The sequence below is a fragment of the Pan troglodytes genome, chromosome 4, assembly GCF_028858775.2.
Source record: "Pan troglodytes isolate AG18354 chromosome 4, NHGRI_mPanTro3-v2.0_pri, whole genome shotgun sequence".
NCBI lineage: Eukaryota > Metazoa > Chordata > Mammalia > Primates > Hominidae > Pan > Pan troglodytes.
Genome location: NC_072402.2, coordinates 166,223,823 through 166,241,197, shown reverse-complemented (window position 1 = coordinate 166,241,197; position 17,375 = coordinate 166,223,823). Strand labels below are relative to the sequence as shown.

Below are 17,375 nucleotides of genomic sequence, written 5' to 3'. Positions count from 1 at the left end.
CTAGAATGAGTCTGGTAACGTTTTTTCTAGAATTTAACTGGAGCATTTACTTGGAAGCAACAGTGTTCTATTGATTTTAAAACTTTATTATGTTTATATTTTGTTCTTTTTTCCAAAGCATTTTTCTTCTTTACCTATTTTTTGACTTTTTAATGGATATTAATGTATGTAAACCCTTAAACTGCAGTATTGGGGAACATTGTAATTTATTCTTATAGGATGAATTAATGTGATTTCTTTTTGTGATAACATTAATGTTCCCAAATAGCCCACATACTTTTCTGTAATACCTGAAATACGAATGAGAAATAAGATATAAAACTCATGATTCTTTTATGTATTTTATCAACTTTTACAGAGAGGTGAAGATTCCAGTTTAAGGAAGAAAGATTTTCAAATACTTTAGATTAATTTGTGAAAAAAACTCATTTTAATTTTAAAGTAGTAATTCTGTTTAAATTATACTTAATTAGTACTTTATTTTTATGGTGGTTAAAAGTTCACCTGTGTTGTAATTCTCTATGCCAAAGAATTGTACACTGCTATTGCCTTCTTCGGTTAACTCTAAAAGAAGTTCAGTCTGTTAACTAAATCCAACAGTGATTCAGGGGTAGAACTTGCTAGAAATTTAGATGAGACTAGGGAGCAAAGGTTTACAGTTTAGGAATTAGATATGATTTCATTCTGTGAGCATATCCAGAAGAATAATAGAAGCAAATAAATTTCTGTAATTGACATGTTGGCCAGCTGGACATAAATTTACTCATTGTATTTATGTGTAGGTCATGTGAAATATTAGTGTATCATATTGAATTGATTTCATCCATGTCAGGCCAAGTAAAGAAGCCTTTCCCAAAATCATTTCTTGGAAACAATTTAAAATTACAAAGATGGGCATGGTAGTTCATGCCTGTAATTCTAACACTTTGGGAGGCCAAAGTGGAGGATTGCTTGAGACCAGGAGTTAAGACCAGCCAGGGAAACATAGTGAGACCCCCATCTCTACAAAAATATATACATATATATTAGTCCAGTGTGGTAGTGTGCATTGTAGTCTAGCTGCTGCGGAGGCTGGAACAGGAAGATTGCTTGAGCCCAGGAGTTCAAGGATGCAGTAGGCTATGATCATGGTCACTGCACTCCACCCTGAGGGACAGAGTGAGACCTTGTCTCAAAAGAAAAATTACAGATTTTCTCTTTGTAATTAATATGGTACTGATTTTTTACATTTATTCCTTTTTAATGCACACACAACAATTTATTTTTGGTAACTACAGAGTGTAAGGTATTAGGTGAAGACTTTGGGAGAGATTTAATAGGTCTTTCCTTTCCTCATGTTTCCACCAAGTGATTTTTTTCTTTGGTTTATTCTTTGATCTAACAAGTTTGGTTTTACTAAACAATTTTTGTTGCCTTCGTTATGTTATTTCAGCACTCAGCATTAGTCATAGGTTTTTTTTCTGTGTGTTCATTGAATACATGAATGATCCACCCTTTTACTTTAGAGAAAGAATATAATGTATAAATGCAACTTAGCAAGTTTCTTTATTTTCTTTAGCCTTGGAGGGGGTACCTTTCTGGGTTTATGCAGTTTATTGACTGGCTGTGAAAGTTTTGAAGAGGCTCTTGAAATGGCATCCAAAGGTGATAGCACACAAGCTGACAAGCTGGTCCGTGATATTTATGGAGGAGATTATGAAAGATTTGGTTTGCCAGGTTGGGCTGTAGCATCTAGGTAAGTTTAACATTTGTGTTATTTAAGTTACAGAAGTTAAGTAATTCAAGTTGCTTATGTTTTTGGAAAGCAATGTAACAGAAAGTTGTAAGGGTGCTTTCTCTTATCCAGTTTAGGTTCCAAGTTTTGAACATTGATGTCATTTAAAAATTAAGTATACATTAAGAAGTTTACCCTGAGTGCACCTTGTAAGAAACTTTTTTTTTTTTTAATTTTTGAGTGTCTTTCCAGTGTTTATGCAAATACAAATACATATTTTTACTTTTCTCCCCATATACAAAAGGTAATCTATCATTATATGGCATACTATATATACTCTAAAGTATCCGTATAGAAATCTTTACATGTTGTTGACCTTATTTTATACAGGTGTAGGATAAATTCCCAAAAGTTGGATTGCAAATGCATTTTTGAGATATTGTTAATTATGCAAAAGAGCGGTACTGTTTTTCACTCTCACCAGCGGTAAATGAAAGTGCCTGTTTCACCAGTAGAGTGCTAACTTTTGCATTTTTGCTAATCAGATGGAGAAGTGGTATCTTAATGTAATTTTAATTTACATTTCTCCTACCAACACTGGGGTTAAGAGCCTTGCATATTTTATTTTCTGTGAGTTATTGTTCATGTTCTACTTTTCTGTTGGATTGTTATACAGTTGAATTTATCAGTCTTTTCTTTTATGGCTTCTGGATATTGATTCATAGTAAGTAAGTCTTCTACATTCCAAATATATAAAGGAATAAACCCTTATTTTCTTCTGATATGTTAATGGTGGTATTTTTATACTTATATCTTTGATTTACTTATAGTTTATCTTAGGGTATTTTGTGAGTTACAGATCATGCTTTCATTTTTCAGGTTTTTTGTTTTTTTTTCCAGAAGGCCCTAATGTCTAATAATCCATCTTTATTTCACTGATTTGAGATGGCTTTTTTACATATGCTGGCTTTTCATTCTGTTGATGTACCAGCATTATACTTTCAGCTTTATGGAGGCATAAAAAGTATGTTTTAATCTCTGGAAGGGCTAGTTTCACTCCTTTGCTTGATTTTCTGTATGAACTTGGCAAACATTTTCTCTATTACAAAAATGTTTCTGGAATCTCAGTAAGTTTACATATTAACTTAGGATCAAATGATATCTTTATAGTAAGTCTTGCTGTTGAAGAACTTAGCTTGTCTGTTTGTTTAAGGCTACTTTTGTGCCTTTCACACATTTAAAAAGGCCTCTCCAAATATGTCCATACATGGCTTTTTAAATTGATTCCTAAATATTTTAAATTTACTGTTCTGTTGTTTATCAGTCTTGTCTCCCATTATGCTTCCTAACCATTGTTGCTTGTGCACCCCAAGTTCTTTGTCAGGGAATCCAGTGCCCTTTGATAGTGGACTTTGTCTCACTCTTCAGTAATATCTCCTGCCTCTCCCTTGCATAGACACTTCACTCTGACCAAACATCTTGTGATTTCATAGATGTTTTCATTTCTCATTTCTGTGTGCCTTTAACCTTTAGTTGCCTCTGCCTAAGATTTTTCTTCTCATTTTTTCTGGCTTTTTCTGGTCCTTTTGCTCTGAAAGCCCTGCCTCATACCTTCTTAACTTTTTTCTCTTACCACTGTAATAAAAGATTTTTTTTGTTTGTATTTCCAAGGTTAGCCTTTGTTTGGGGTTAGCCTTTGTTTGGATTTTTTCCCTGTTACTGTTAGCGCTTCTCTTGCTGTCTTTTGTATGTAGGCCTGCATTGTCCATTTACAGTAGCCTCTAGCCACGTAAGGCACTTGGCATATGAGTGCCACATGTTGAATTGACGATATTTGGATATATTGGCTTAAATGAAATGTACAATTAAAATTAATTTCACTTGTTTATTTTTACCTTTTTAATGTGGCTAATAGAATATATATGAAATTATATATTACTCGTATTTTATTTCTATTGGACAGTGCTGCACTAGACTAATTCACTGTTTGAGGGACTATCTGTCTCCAGCACAAAGCTTGGTATGTCATAAATGTTTCTTGTGACTGAATGAAAAAGAATTTGAAGTTAAAGCTGAGATACTTTTGGAAACATTTTGTAATTTTGGCTAATTTGTTTTGAATCAGGTTTAAGTGAAGATATTTTGGTAATCTTTGCTTTCTTATAATAACTAACTATGCTTTTTTTGAGATGTCATTTTAACCTTAATTCTTTGAAAGGTATTACTTTACTCTTGCATAGATTTTTTTTTGTTAGTTTGTTTTGATCTTATCCCTATGTGTTTCTACTTTTTGGTCCTAATTTTATAAAAATATCCAGGTTGTAGATATATCTGTTAATACGTAAAATGTTGCTTGTTATCAGCAGATTTGACTTTATTTTTCATTTTTCTGCAGTTTTGGGAATATGATTTATAAGGAGAAGCGAGAATCTGTTAGTAAAGAAGATCTGGCAAGAGCTACTTTAGTTACTATCACCAATAACATTGGTTCTGTGGCACGAATGTGTGCTGTTAATGAGGTAAAAAAACAAAAAACACAAAACTTGAATTATCAAAAATGTGAATTGGAGTCCTATATACACCTAGCAGGGCTTCTTCACTTTCCCTAAGGAGGCCTCTGGGATTGAGATGTAACCCATTAAATGCCAAGACTCATTAGGTATATATGTTACGTACCCAGTTGCTATATTACTTTTAAAGAAAGTAGCAGATAATTCAAATTGAAATAGGAGAAATTTATTCAGAATTTTTTTTTCAGAAAAACACAACCTAAATCCCTTGAGGATGTAAAAGAAAGTTCTAAGCATAAGACATTTTGAGATACTTTGTGAAAGCATTTTTTTTAGTCTTAATTTTGCATTTGGAAGGCAGCTATGCTCACCACTATACCACCAGTGCTTCATGTTGCATTTGATTAGTGAAATTCTTGGAAGTTTTCTTACTGCCCTCGGCTTCTTTACAGTGCTGCCTTGTTGCATATGGATCAAGCAGCATTGTACAGGGCTATGAAGGCATTGAGACCTGTTCTTCATGATATTTGAGTGGTGTTTATTGTTACAAGAAAAGTGTGAAAAGGATATACTGTTAGATTGACCATATAGTTGGGATTCTTTGTTTGGAAGAGAATATATATATTTAATTCTAGCTTCCTTATATAATAATAGATATATTTGCCTGTTTAATTTTTATAAATATCAAATACTTTAAATGGATGGGGAAGTATGCTTTTCGAAGGAACCCTTCATTTGTTCATTCATTCATTTATTCATTGAGTAAATATTTACTGATTACCAGATGCCAGACATTGTTCTGGGTATTTGGAACATATTAATGAAGAAAACAAAGATCTGGCTTTGTGGAGCTTGCATTCATTCTAGTGACATATTAAGTAAATTGTGTAGTGTGTATTAGGTGATAAATGCTATTTTTTAAAAAAGAGACCATCAAACAGGATAAAGAGGATTGGGAATAGGGCAGAGAGTGGTAGAGGACAAATTGTTAAGTAATTGAGTGGTTAAAGGAAAGCTTTATTGAAAATGTGATTCTTAGGCAGAGGTTTGAAGGAGGTGAGGGGGAAACTGTGCATGTAGACATTTTGGGGAGAAAGCTTCCAGCAGAGAGAGCAAATATGCAAATCCTCTGAATTATTCTGTATTTAAATCCAGAACTTGGTCTCATCAGTTTTTTAATAAGTTAGAAACTTAAGTGTTAGTTGGTTGATGGAGTTACTAGTAGACCATGTTGGGAGCTGACAACAATTTGAGACCTTTATTCTTAGCCCTTTATGTCTAAATTTCCACTGACCAATTGAGTTAACAATAATTTAGGCCATGGTTTACAGTATCCCAATTTATGTACAAAGATTTCTACTCAAAAGTCAATATAGTGTGAGAGTCGAAATAAGTTTTCTGGTGATTCAAACACCAGTTCCCCTTTGTAAGATTTCCTAATCATAGAGATAATCTAAGAAACCAAATTAGTGTGGAATCTTTGCAGAGAGAGAATGATTTGATGAATCAGGCAGGGGACGGAGAAAGAATGCTAGAATCCTAGGGGAATGCACATGCCAGTACCCCAGTCAGTATTACTCTCCAATTCTGTAGAATCCACAGTTGCATGTCATTGTTCAACATGCATTGCAATGTGTGGGCCAAGTTTGCTACTTATCAACTAAATGCATTTTATAGTACTTACCATGTTTTGATTTTTTTTTTTTAATCACATCAGTAATGTGTCTCCAAATGACTTTGTAAGGGGGCTATTTATTGGCCATTTTCAAAAACAAATCTCACCTGAAATCATCTGCTAGGGTCTTTCTGGAACCTTTTTTTAAAAGTAGACTTTATTTTTTAGATCAGTTTCAGGTTCACGTAAAATTAAGTGGAAAGCTCAGTGAGTTCCCATATACCACCTTCCATACACACACAGCCCACTTCCATCCTCAGCATCCCATAGTAGAGTGATCATGTGTTACAGTCCATAACCCTGTGCACACATCATCATCACCCAAAGTCCATAATTTAGGGTTCTCTCTTGGTGTTACACATTTTGTGGATTTTGGATGATGTGTGCAGAACTAATTTTTAAATACTCAGGATTATACAGCTATATGCCAGGAATGTAGTAGGTGTTATACTAATAAAGGGTAGTTGTGTTTTTTTGCATTTTTAAATAAATTTTAAATAAATATTTAGAAACCTTTTATATTGTAAAATCTATTATTTTTACAAGTTTTTTCTTTGTTCTTTTCTTTTAGAAAATAAACAGAGTTGTCTTTGTTGGAAACTTTTTACGTGTCAATACCCTCTCAATGAAACTTTTGGCATATGCACTGGATTACTGGTCAAAAGGTCAACTAAAAGCATTGTTTCTAGAACATGAGGTATGGTAGGAAAATGTTTTTTGTGAATTTTAATAGCATGTTTTTTAAGAGACAGGGTCTTGCTCTGTCACTCAGGCTTGAGTTTAGTGGCACAATGATGGCTTACTGCAGCCTCTTCCTCCTGGGCTCATCAATCCTCCCACCTCAGCCTCCCAAGTAGCTGGGACCACAGGTATGCACCACTGTGCCCAGCTAATTTATTTTTATTAATATTTTTTGTGGAGACAGGATCACTCTTTGTTGCCCAGGCTGGTCTGGAACTCCTGGCCTCAAGCAATCCTTTATAGGTGTGAGCCACCATGCCCAGCCTTAAGTAGTAGAATATTGGTTCCTTCGCTTCAGTTTCAGTTGTGGGGAAGAGAATTACAATAACCTGTTAGGCACCCCCAGATTTTTTTGTATTCATTTACTACATGCAGTTAAATTCTGATCTGAGCAATTATCAGTCCACATACTGTTTTGGATTAACTTAACTTGAATCATTTTGTGATCAAAGTCAAATGGCTGTATCATTACAAATTAGTAACAGAGATTCAAATTATTCTGCTCTTAAAAGCTTCCATGTCTTGGCCGGGTGCGGTGGCTCATGCCTGTAATCCCAGCACTTTGGGAGGCCAAGGCGGACGGATCACGAGGTCAGGAGATCAAGACCATCCTGGCTAACAACGGTGAAACCCCGTCTCTACTAAAAATACAAAAAAAATTAGCCGGGCGAGGTGGCGGGTGCCTGTAATCCCAGCTACTCGGGAGGCTGAGGCAGGAGAATGGTGTGAACCCCAGGGGGCGGAGCCTGCAGTGAGTCGAGATCGCGCCACTGCACTCCAGCACTCCAGCCTGGGTGATAGCGAGACTGTCTCAAAAAAAAAAAAAAAAGCTTCCATGTCTCATTGTCACTGCTCACACAATACAAATCAGAATGGTGTGCCCTTGTGCGATTCCACATGGCATGCAGTGAGAGTGTCAGGCACAGCCACAGGAAGTTAGTTTGTTTTATTAAGTAAAGGGGAGAGGGTGCAGAATTGCTGTTACAGTCCTGGAAGCTTTAGTGTCTAAAGGCCACACTTTTAGAATACGTATTTCAGTGTGAGCCTATAGTCCCAGCTATTCAAGAGGCTGAGATGGGAGGACCATGTGAGCCCAGGAATTCAAGGCCAGCCTGGGCAAAATAGACCATGTCTCTAAAAATAATAATAATAAATAAAAATACATATTTCAAAGGTGTGTAGACATCAAGAATACAGATTCAGAAAATTTTTTATAATAGCTAACAACGCAGAAATTGGTAGGTTTCCAAATATTATTAAACAAATAGATTGTGCATAGTTGTGTGTTCTCAAGTGGTTAATATTATATGCTAACTTAAAAGCTGTACTACATAACAGTTATTTTTAAATTACACAGGGATACTTTGGAGCAGTTGGTGCACTTCTTGGGCTGCCAAATTTCAGCTAAAGCATCAGGTCTCTCTCTCTGCTAATAAATGTCATCCAAGAGGAACTAAAACCAGAGGCATTATTACTGCATTGTTTGTCACTGGGAACCAAAGGATAAAAGAGTAGCATAAGCTGCTGAATGTTGCCATATTAAAGGAGAGAACTTGGTAACGTGAAGTATTTCTCATTGAAATGCTTTCCCTTTTGTATATAGCCAGTGTTAAATCCTTAAATGCAATACAGCCTCTGATTATTGAGCTTCCTCTTAAAAAGATTTTTTTATTTTATGTAGCCAACATTGCAGTACTGTATGCTCAAACACAAATCTTAAAGTCTCGGAACTGTTTAGCTTATGAAAATAATCGACTCTGAATATTTGTTACAAGTCTGTTTTATGTGTTTTGATTACTAGTGAGCAGAAAATAACATACCCTGTATTCAAAATTACTGAAATGGCAATCAAAGATGATCATTTTTATGTGATTTTAGAAATGTTAAGGCAATACTACTAATTATTGTAGGTTTTTTTAACGTATCACCCAAAGCATGTATGTGATCTTTCCCCATTAGTATCTTTTTCTCAAATGCCATAATTAACTGAAATACTATTATTAAATTTTCATGAGAATTCTAAAATGAATCCTGGGAAATGCACGTTTGGTGATGTTGCACTTTCTGTATTTTACAGGAATTAGTCAATACATGTTGAAATGTTTAACATTTTAAGATTGGAGGCTTAATTACTGGGAGTCTGTCTAATGAAGTCCTGGGACTATTGTAATGGAATATGATTTGAGTTCACTGTGCTCTTTTTGTTTGTTTGTTTGTTTTGGTCATATGTACATTCAGAACTTTTATTTTAAAACAACCACAATAACATTAATAATAGAAAATTCATCTGTAAATATTCACAATCTAGTCACTGAAAAATGGGAAAACCTCTACCATGCCTTATTATTACCCTTTGCTGTTTGAGGAGCCAGAAATAGAGGTGCAGTTAGAGGACGGTCACTTTTTCCAACAAAACCCACTCCATAGCCATGTGGATTTTTATCCAAAGGCTCAACAACCAGAGGGAATGGTGAGATCTGATAACTAAAATACTGTTATTGGCAAGGGTTTGAAATGTGTAAGAACCTAGGAGGGAAAGGAAGATTGAGCAACATAGGAAAAGGGGAAGAGAGGCTGAGTGTCACCAAGGTCCAAACTCCATTTATAAAAATACTGCAAAACCAGGAGTTGATGGTAGAAGTGCATATGATCCATGGCAGGAGTAAATCTCTCCACCCACCTCCTCTAACTCTCTGAAAACTCTAGAGTTGGAGCAAGTCTTCCATTTGCTTCTTATCCCCTTAAAAGAATGCCTTCCACTTCCCAACAGCCCCCATCAAGGGACCCCAAGAGGCCACCATGCTCTTATCTCGCACTTTCTTTCCTATTCCCCTTGCCTGAATCTGGAGTGGGGTTGAGCCCTCTGCCTTCAACCTTAAGATTTAGGAAGTTCTTTCCCCAACTGTCTAACTTGGAAAGGTAGATGAGTCTGAATTTTGAAGTAAAGAATGCAAATTCCACTCAGCAGAGGCAATGTTATTTATGTATATAGGGATAGTGGAATGAGTTTTAATAGATTCTGTCCAAAAGGGGTTTGTTCCTCTTATTTCCTCTATGTAGGAAGTTGTGTCTTAGGCAACTTTATCAGTATCAATGGAAAAATGATAGGCACTACAATGAAATGGCAGGATGCCAATATGAGATATTTCAGGAATAATAAATACAGTTTGTTTGTATAAAATAAACTATCTCAAATAAGAAAGTTTTCAACGACAGTGATAGTGTTCATTTGTAAGAGAGAGTTCTAGAACTTCGATGTCCAGTGCAGTAGCCACTACCCATATGTAGCTGTTGAGCATTTGAAATATGGTTAGTCCAAATTGAGATGTGCTCTAAAGGACAATAAAAGGTTAAATATCTCCTAATTTTTTGTATTGATTACATGTTGAAATGTTAACATTGGAAATATTGGGTTAAAGAAAAATACACAATTAACATGAATCTTGGCCAGGCGCGGTGGCTCACGCCTCTAATCCCAGCACTTTGAGAGGCCAGGGTGGGCAGGTCACCTGAGGTCAGGAGTTCGAGACCAGCCTGGCCAGTGTGGCAAAACCCTGCCTACTAAAAATACAAAAATTAGCCAGGCATGGTGGTGCGCACCTGTAGTCCCAGCTACTCGGGAGGCTGAGGCAGGAGAATTGCTTGAACCCAGGAGAAGGAGGCTGCAGTGAGCTGAGATTGTGCCACTGCACTCCAGCCTGGGCGACAGAGTGAGACTCTGTCTCAAAAAAAAGAATCATCTGTTTCCAATTATTTTTAAATGTGCTTACTAGAAAAGATAAAATCACACATGGTTCACATTTTATTTCTATTAAGACAGCACCGTTAAGAACATAGAGCTTTGAGGCATTGTGGTATTAGAACCAAATCTATTTACCACAGTGAGCTTACAGGGAGTTACTCGAGATCTTAATAAAAAATTATAATCTTTGGCAGCCTTCATTATGATTTTGTGTTCTTATTATTCCAGTAATTCTAGATTACATATGGGAAAAGCTGAGAGCCACAGTGGTGAGATGGTTGCTCACTCTAGCAGGTAATTTCAGTTTGAAAGGATAAAATATATGAATCATAGTTCACATTAACCAAAGTACAGTGATGAAATAACTTAGACTCTGACCATTCCATTTTTTCTTAAAGATTGCCCTAAATCTATAGATGCTAATACAGTATTTGCCACAGGTGTAAAACTTGTAGTTACTGTCATTCAATTAAGATTCTTATCTGTACAGATATACAAATCAGAAACTTTTAAAATAAATTGAACTAATGGAATTTTGGCTCCAATATTTAGTCACTACAATGGAAATATTAAAGCAAGGAACATGAAGTCATTGTAGGGTTTTAAAATGGCTACTGACTGACATGAATTCAGAGTTTCAAACAGTCTAAATTCTAAAAACTTAACTTTACATGCTTTTCCTCCTAAATAACCACTCTAATAATTCATACATTCATATCTTTAGGTAAAGAAAACTGAATTTTAAACAATTGAGGCTGGGTGCAGTGGCTCATGCCTGTAATCGAATATAAGGACTTGAGTATAAAATTTGAAAACTACATGGGGAAATGTATTTATCATGCATCTCTTGATAGTCTACTGAAAACTATTAAGTAAACCTGTGGTCTGTAAACAAAAAAACCCATAGTGATACTTACCTTGTGTAATGTAAACAATTTTTTAAGCTCTTTAAAGTACATCTGGATTTACTGGTAATGTATAGAAGTCAGTTTTATCCCCAAGCATTTCTACTTCCTAAACCATTAGCAAGAGTCTCAAAACAACTTCACTAAACTATTGGACCTCCAGTGTTAACTTGCCAACATAAAAATCTGAAAAACTTTGTAATCACTATCAAAAATACAAAAGAGAGAATAAATTCCCAGGTAAAAGGCTTTACAAATTTTGGAACTATTATGCTTTTGTTTACTAAACACTGATCCTTTTAGTAATTCTGCAGTATTGCCTCAGACTCCCACAAAGTTTCAAAATAGCTCATCTATTAGATTCCTGTAACATTTATTTGGGATAAACGTGGTTTTGTTGCCGTTGTTCATAATAGAATAAAATATTTAGCTTTGATGGTTCAGATGTAATACAAAGAAATAACTAAGTTTGGGCCTGAGATAAATGTGGTAAAGCAAGAACGCAGAGATGGTGTAATGATGAGTGAGTTTTATAGCATTACTGAGGACCTGAAAACTTGCTGCCAAGGACGCTTTGAAGGTTTTGTTGGCCGGAAGAAGTGTCTCTGGAATCCCACTCCTAGCTCTTCTTGAATATTTGAAAGGAATTAGATAAGGGCCATGGGGACCCAGGTCACCCCACCTCTTCTTTTCAGTTTGGCTACAACATTGGAGTCATCAGTGCTCCTGAGACAGTCATACAGGACTTTCTCAGTTACACTTTGAAAGAGAGGTCAGAAGACTCTCCCTCTGAGGTTTTGCTCATGTCCCCCTGGCCCTTGTCTGTGGCCATCTTCCCCAATGGTGATATGATTGGCTCCTTTCTGTTGCACTCTGTGTCAACCACTTTGGCAGGTGCAATTCAATGCTTATCATAATTTGTTGGCTATTACTGGTTGCCTTATGGGATTCTGCAGACAAGCTGAGTTGGTTGAAATGCTGATCCTGGGCCACTAGATTACTGGCTTGTAATGCGGACTCTGCACAAGTTTTGTGCCCATGTACATTGGAGAGATCTCGCCTACTCCCCTTTGGGGTACCTTTAGTGCTCTCAACCAGCTGGGCGTTGTTGGTATTCTGGAGATCCAGATCTTTGGTCTGGAGTTCATCTTGGGGTCTGAAGAGCTATGCCCAGTGATACTGGGCTTTACCATCCTTCCAGCTGTCCTATAAAGTGTAGCCCTGGAAGTCATAAGTTTTTGCTCATTAACAGAAAGGAAGAGTACTAATGAGATCCTTCAGCAATTGTAGGGGACTCAGGATGTGTCCCAGGACATCTAGGAGATAAGAGTGCTAGGATGATACAAGAAAAGCAAGTCACTACACTGGCGCTCTTTAGAGTACCCAGCTACCAACAACCCACTGTCATTTCCATCATGCTCCAGCTCTCTCAGTAGCTCTCTGGAATCAGTGTTGTCTTCTGTTACTCAATGAGAATCTTCAAGGATGCAGGTGTTGAGAAGCCAATCTATAGATTAGTGCAGGAGTGGTTAATATTATCTTCTTGACTGTAGTCTCTCTGTTTCTGGTTGAAAGGGCAGGAAGGACTTTACATATGATAGGTCTTGAGGCATGGCATTTTGTTCTGTCCTCATGATTGTTTCTTTGTTATTAAAGGATGAGTATGGTGGGATGAGCTTTGTCTGTAGTGGGGCTATCTTGGTCTTTGTGGCCTTCTCTGAAGTTGGACCAGGCTCCGTTCCCTGGAATACTGTGGCCACACTCTTCAGTTTGCAATAGCAGTGGCTGGTTGCTCCAACTGGACCTCCAACTTTCTAGTTGGATTGCTCTTCCTGAACAATTATTATCTAGTTTAAGTGTGTTGTTGCTTTAAGGTCATGGCATGCTTATGTATTTCTGTTACCATCTGACCATGGTACTATGCCAAGTTCTCTTAGGGGACCTGAATCTTTCCAGTAGACCACATTTGAGAGAGTATGAGTCAACTGGGCACAGTTCCCAACAACCCAAAATACATACGTACTTCGCTGAAGCAGATCTCATGATTCCATTGACTTCATTTCTAAAATTGGACTTTGAGCAGCCAATTTCTAAGGATTAAAAAGAAACTTTAATGCATTGTAGACCTCTGTACACAGAAAAATCTTTGTAACTTTTGGGCTTAATTTTCATTCTTAAAACATCTGGTAACTTTTTCAAATGCAACCACTGTCAGTTTGCTGTGAGGCTAGGCAAACAACACAAGATATAGAATTTCCCATCACCACCACCCTGACCCCGTGAGAAGATTGCCTTTTAATTAGAGACTTGTAGAACTAGTGCCTTTTAAGTTCTACACTCATCTTTTCCAAAGACTATTAGTAAACTTGCCATGTAATTTGACATGGCAGTTCCTTGCTCAGCTACTCTAAATAAAGTTGGAAATTAGGTGGTCTCTTAGTTTGGGTAAAGTCAGTACTATTGCCAGTAATATACATGGTAATTGAAAGCCCTTAAAGTGGTTCAGATTATTTGCCAAATATTAGACTCTATAAAAATTTCTGAGGTTTTTTTTCTTTTACCTTTGAGTGTACATGTGATTGCTATAATGTAAATACCAGTCCCTTAAAGACTGTTTCTATAAGCAGAATGATGCAGCACAAAGTGGAAAGGTTTTCCTCTTATTCCAGCAGTATTCTTGCCTTCAAAGAGTAGTCCATCTTGCCTTGATTTTTAAGGTTGTTTTCTTGGATGGAAAGCTTAACTGGATAGTAATTTCCATATGTTCTTTATAACCACTCTGTATATTATAAGCAAAGTTTTTTCATATTGTATCTTTTTCTGTTGAGCACTTTATGCATTTTAGTCTATAGCATTTGAGAATGTAGTTTAGAAATTCTTTCACTGTTTAAAGCCATGTGAAAACTGATAGAGGATAATGAAAATGAGTGTACATTATTTTGAATTTAACTTAACTGTTTTATGGTGGGTGTGAACAAAACATTAGAAATATATTATCTTTTTGTGATAATACTCTCTGACCTCACTTAAAGTGATCTGCCATGAGGTATCCATGATCAAGTTTATGTTTATTCTAATACCTAAGGAATTCAGCCAACTTTGTTTCTATCATCAGATAATCTCAGAAAATAGTGTGTTTTATCTATATTACTGCCTCTTTTCAATATTTAAGAGAATAATTGTCTTCTGGTTTCTACTGAGCCTAGTAATAATCACTAAAGACCTAAAAAAGTAATTCCTTCTGTTAAGAGTATTTGGATAGCCCATTCACGATAATGGTGGTGTGAAAATCAATCATCCCAGGTTTTCTGACATATCTAAATTTTGAATAATTAATTTCCACTTCCAAAAAATTCAAATGTTTTCTCAAAGCAGTCACTACTTATTTGCATTAGTCCTGCATATTCAGTGAATGTGAGGTCATATTTGGTATTGTATTAGAAGTAGTGTTGGTCACTGGTCTTGCCTCTTTGAACATTATTTTTATTTGTAAAATGAGGGAGTTGGTTTGTTATGATGGGAAATGAGTCAGTTTTCAGGGTCCTGAGAAAGTTGCTTCATTCATGGCTGTGTTTGAGATAACTAAAGTAATTTTTTTTTTCAGGTATTTGGTGTCATGTTTTGGAGTTAATATTTAGTGCTTATATAATTTTAAATTATTACATAATTTTTATTGGTATATATTTGATAGGTACTAGGTATTGGATTCTCACCAAACCAGTAGAATGGTATTCTCTCTTAATATGTGATTGCCTGTAATGGCCAGGTAGATATACCTTAAAGTAATATGAAAGGTTTTATATGTATATTAAAATGTTTGTACTTTTAAATCTGTAAAGGTTATCTGGAATTTTTACTGTGTTAACTTCAGAATTATATGGGCATTATGACTTTTTCATTGTACAAAAAATTATTCATAAATGTTAGAATACAGATGTTCCTTGACTTACAATAGGGTTATGTTCCAGTAGACCCATTGTAAATTGAAAATACCGTAAGTTGAAAATACATTTAATACGCCTAACCTACTGAACATCCCAGCTTAGCCTAGCCTATCTTAAATGTGTTCTGAACACTTAACGTTGGCCTTTAGCTGGGCAAAATCATCTAATACAAAACCTATTTTATAATGAAGTGTTTAATATCTCAAATAAGAGTATTGTACCACATATCGTTAGCCCAGGATAGTATCAGAATACAAAATTTGAAGTACAGTTTTTAACTGAATGTGTATTGCTTTTGCCCCATTATAAAGTTGAAAAACCATAAGTCAAACCATTGTTAAGTCGGACTGTTTGTGTTACATATATTTGGGATTTTTTAGTGGCCCTTTTTAAAAAGCTGTTTCATATTTCTGATCATTGTGAGTGGGGATAGATGTGGGAAGAACCATGTCTCTACTAAAAATACAAAAAATAGCCAGGCTTGTTGGCACACACCTATAGTCCCGGCTACTCGGGAGACCGAGGCAGGAGAATCGCTTGAACCGGGAGGCAGAGGGCAGATCATGCCACTGTATTCCAGCCTGGGCAACAGAGTAAGACTCTGTCTCAAAAATGAATGAATGAATGAATGAATGAATGAACGAACGAATGAATGTACTATATGAGCTGATACTGGGATTTCAGGTACCACAGTTTGTGCTGAATGATATGTTTGGGGTAAATCAGTTTTTTTCTTATAGAATTTCGGTGTTTTTGCTACAACTGCCACTAATTTTGCATTTAAAAGAACAAAAGAGGAATGTATTTTTCAAAGGAGTGAATGAGGTTAAAATCAAGATTTTGAATGGTATAAATATGCAACTAATTCAGTTGTAGGATATTATTAAATTTTTTATTGCTAAATATGTTTCTTTCATACATTGCAGTGCTTACAGTTCCAACAGCTTTCCAAGAAAACATTTCCATGTTTGTGTTATTTGTAAAGTATACATAAATAATGTAAAATAATTTGGGATTATTTCAACTTTACATTGTATGTCTGAATTTCATCGATGTACCTGGCTCAGTCAATAGTTGTCACAGGTATTAAGCCATTTTGGAATTTGCCACTTTTTTCTGGGTAACCTGTTTTAGTTTAGTTTACAGCATTTAGAAACAGAAGGTAACTTTATAGAAGTAACACCAATATCCTAGTCTGCTTGCCTCGAATATAACTAATAGTATTAGGATGTAAGCAATATTAAGATGGTTTTTATTATTTTTTATACACTGTGTGCTTTTACTTTTTATTTAAACTACAGCAAAAAACTGATTTTTTAACTAAAATTGAATGGCGTTTATCTTAATGACCAGTTATTGACCAAAGCGTACTCAGAAGATGTTATTATGTCCCAATCTAAGGAATCCTTTAATTTGGGGATTAATTTTACTTACACATGCCATTTCAGTTTAAGTTGCCTCATTCTATTACATCATTCTTGTCAAGTCTAAGCTTTATCATGTCTGAATTCTTTTAACACTGAATCTGTGATGTAAAAATGTATGATGTGCCATAAATTTTATTCATAATAAACTAAGTTATAGCCTATTGTAATCTGTAAAACATTTCTTGTAAATTACCTAATTTATTTTTTCATTTATGTACAGTATCTTATGTAAATTTGAAAAATGTTTGCCATGGCGCATTCTGTAAACATTCCCGTATTCTTTTCCTTAATGCTTATTTGCATGAAGGTAACTTGGGTTTTGCTTGTTTGTATTGGATAACCATTAAGCCAACTTCAGTTTCTCTGCCTTTTTTTCTGTAGTTTAACCATTTCTAATTTTGTTCATATTCTAAATAGATGTTAGAATCATACTTTTTATTTTCTACTTTCTAAATAAATTATCTAAGTTGTTTACTATGTGTACCTTTTTATTATTTAACTTACATATTCCCACATTTTCACTGTGATTAAATGCAAGGTTGTGGTTAGTTCTATAAGAGCAAGAACTTTGTAAAGTCTTGTTCACCTCTAGATCCCCAGTACCTGGCACAGAGAAGGCATTGATGAAATTCAGGGCTTGCATTTATTAAGATGTGAAAACTTGCCCCCCTGAGACCATGTTATCCTGCATCAGAAATGAATGTTGTTGACTTTTTG

At 35.5% G+C, this 17,375-nt stretch overlaps 1 protein-coding gene, 1 non-coding gene and 1 pseudogene across 3 annotated transcripts in view; all 3 read left to right on the top strand.

The window, feature by feature from the left end:
- Positions 1–17,132, top strand: part of PANK3 (pantothenate kinase 3) — a 31,105-nt gene extending 13,973 nt beyond the window's left edge. Inside the window, exons 4-7 of one of the 2 annotated variants that reach the window (XM_518087.7) lie at positions 1,559–1,735; positions 4,110–4,233; positions 6,471–6,596; positions 7,998–17,132. In XM_518087.7, the coding sequence (XP_518087.3) occupies positions 1,559–1,735; positions 4,110–4,233; positions 6,471–6,596; positions 7,998–8,048 (478 nt within the window). In that variant the 3' untranslated portion in view covers positions 8,049–17,132. The remainder of the gene's footprint in view (positions 1–1,558; positions 1,736–4,109; positions 4,234–6,470; positions 6,597–7,997) is intronic. The other variant, XM_009450102.5, reaches the window with a different exon arrangement.
- MIR103-1 (microRNA mir-103-1) lies at positions 4,654–4,731 on the top strand. Its single transcript, NR_032019.1, has one exon. It is a non-coding gene; the product is annotated as a microRNA mir-103-1 (primary transcript).
- LOC104006650 (solute carrier family 2, facilitated glucose transporter member 3-like) lies at positions 11,929–13,143 on the top strand (annotated as a pseudogene).
- Positions 17,133–17,375: the final 243 nt, after the last annotated feature.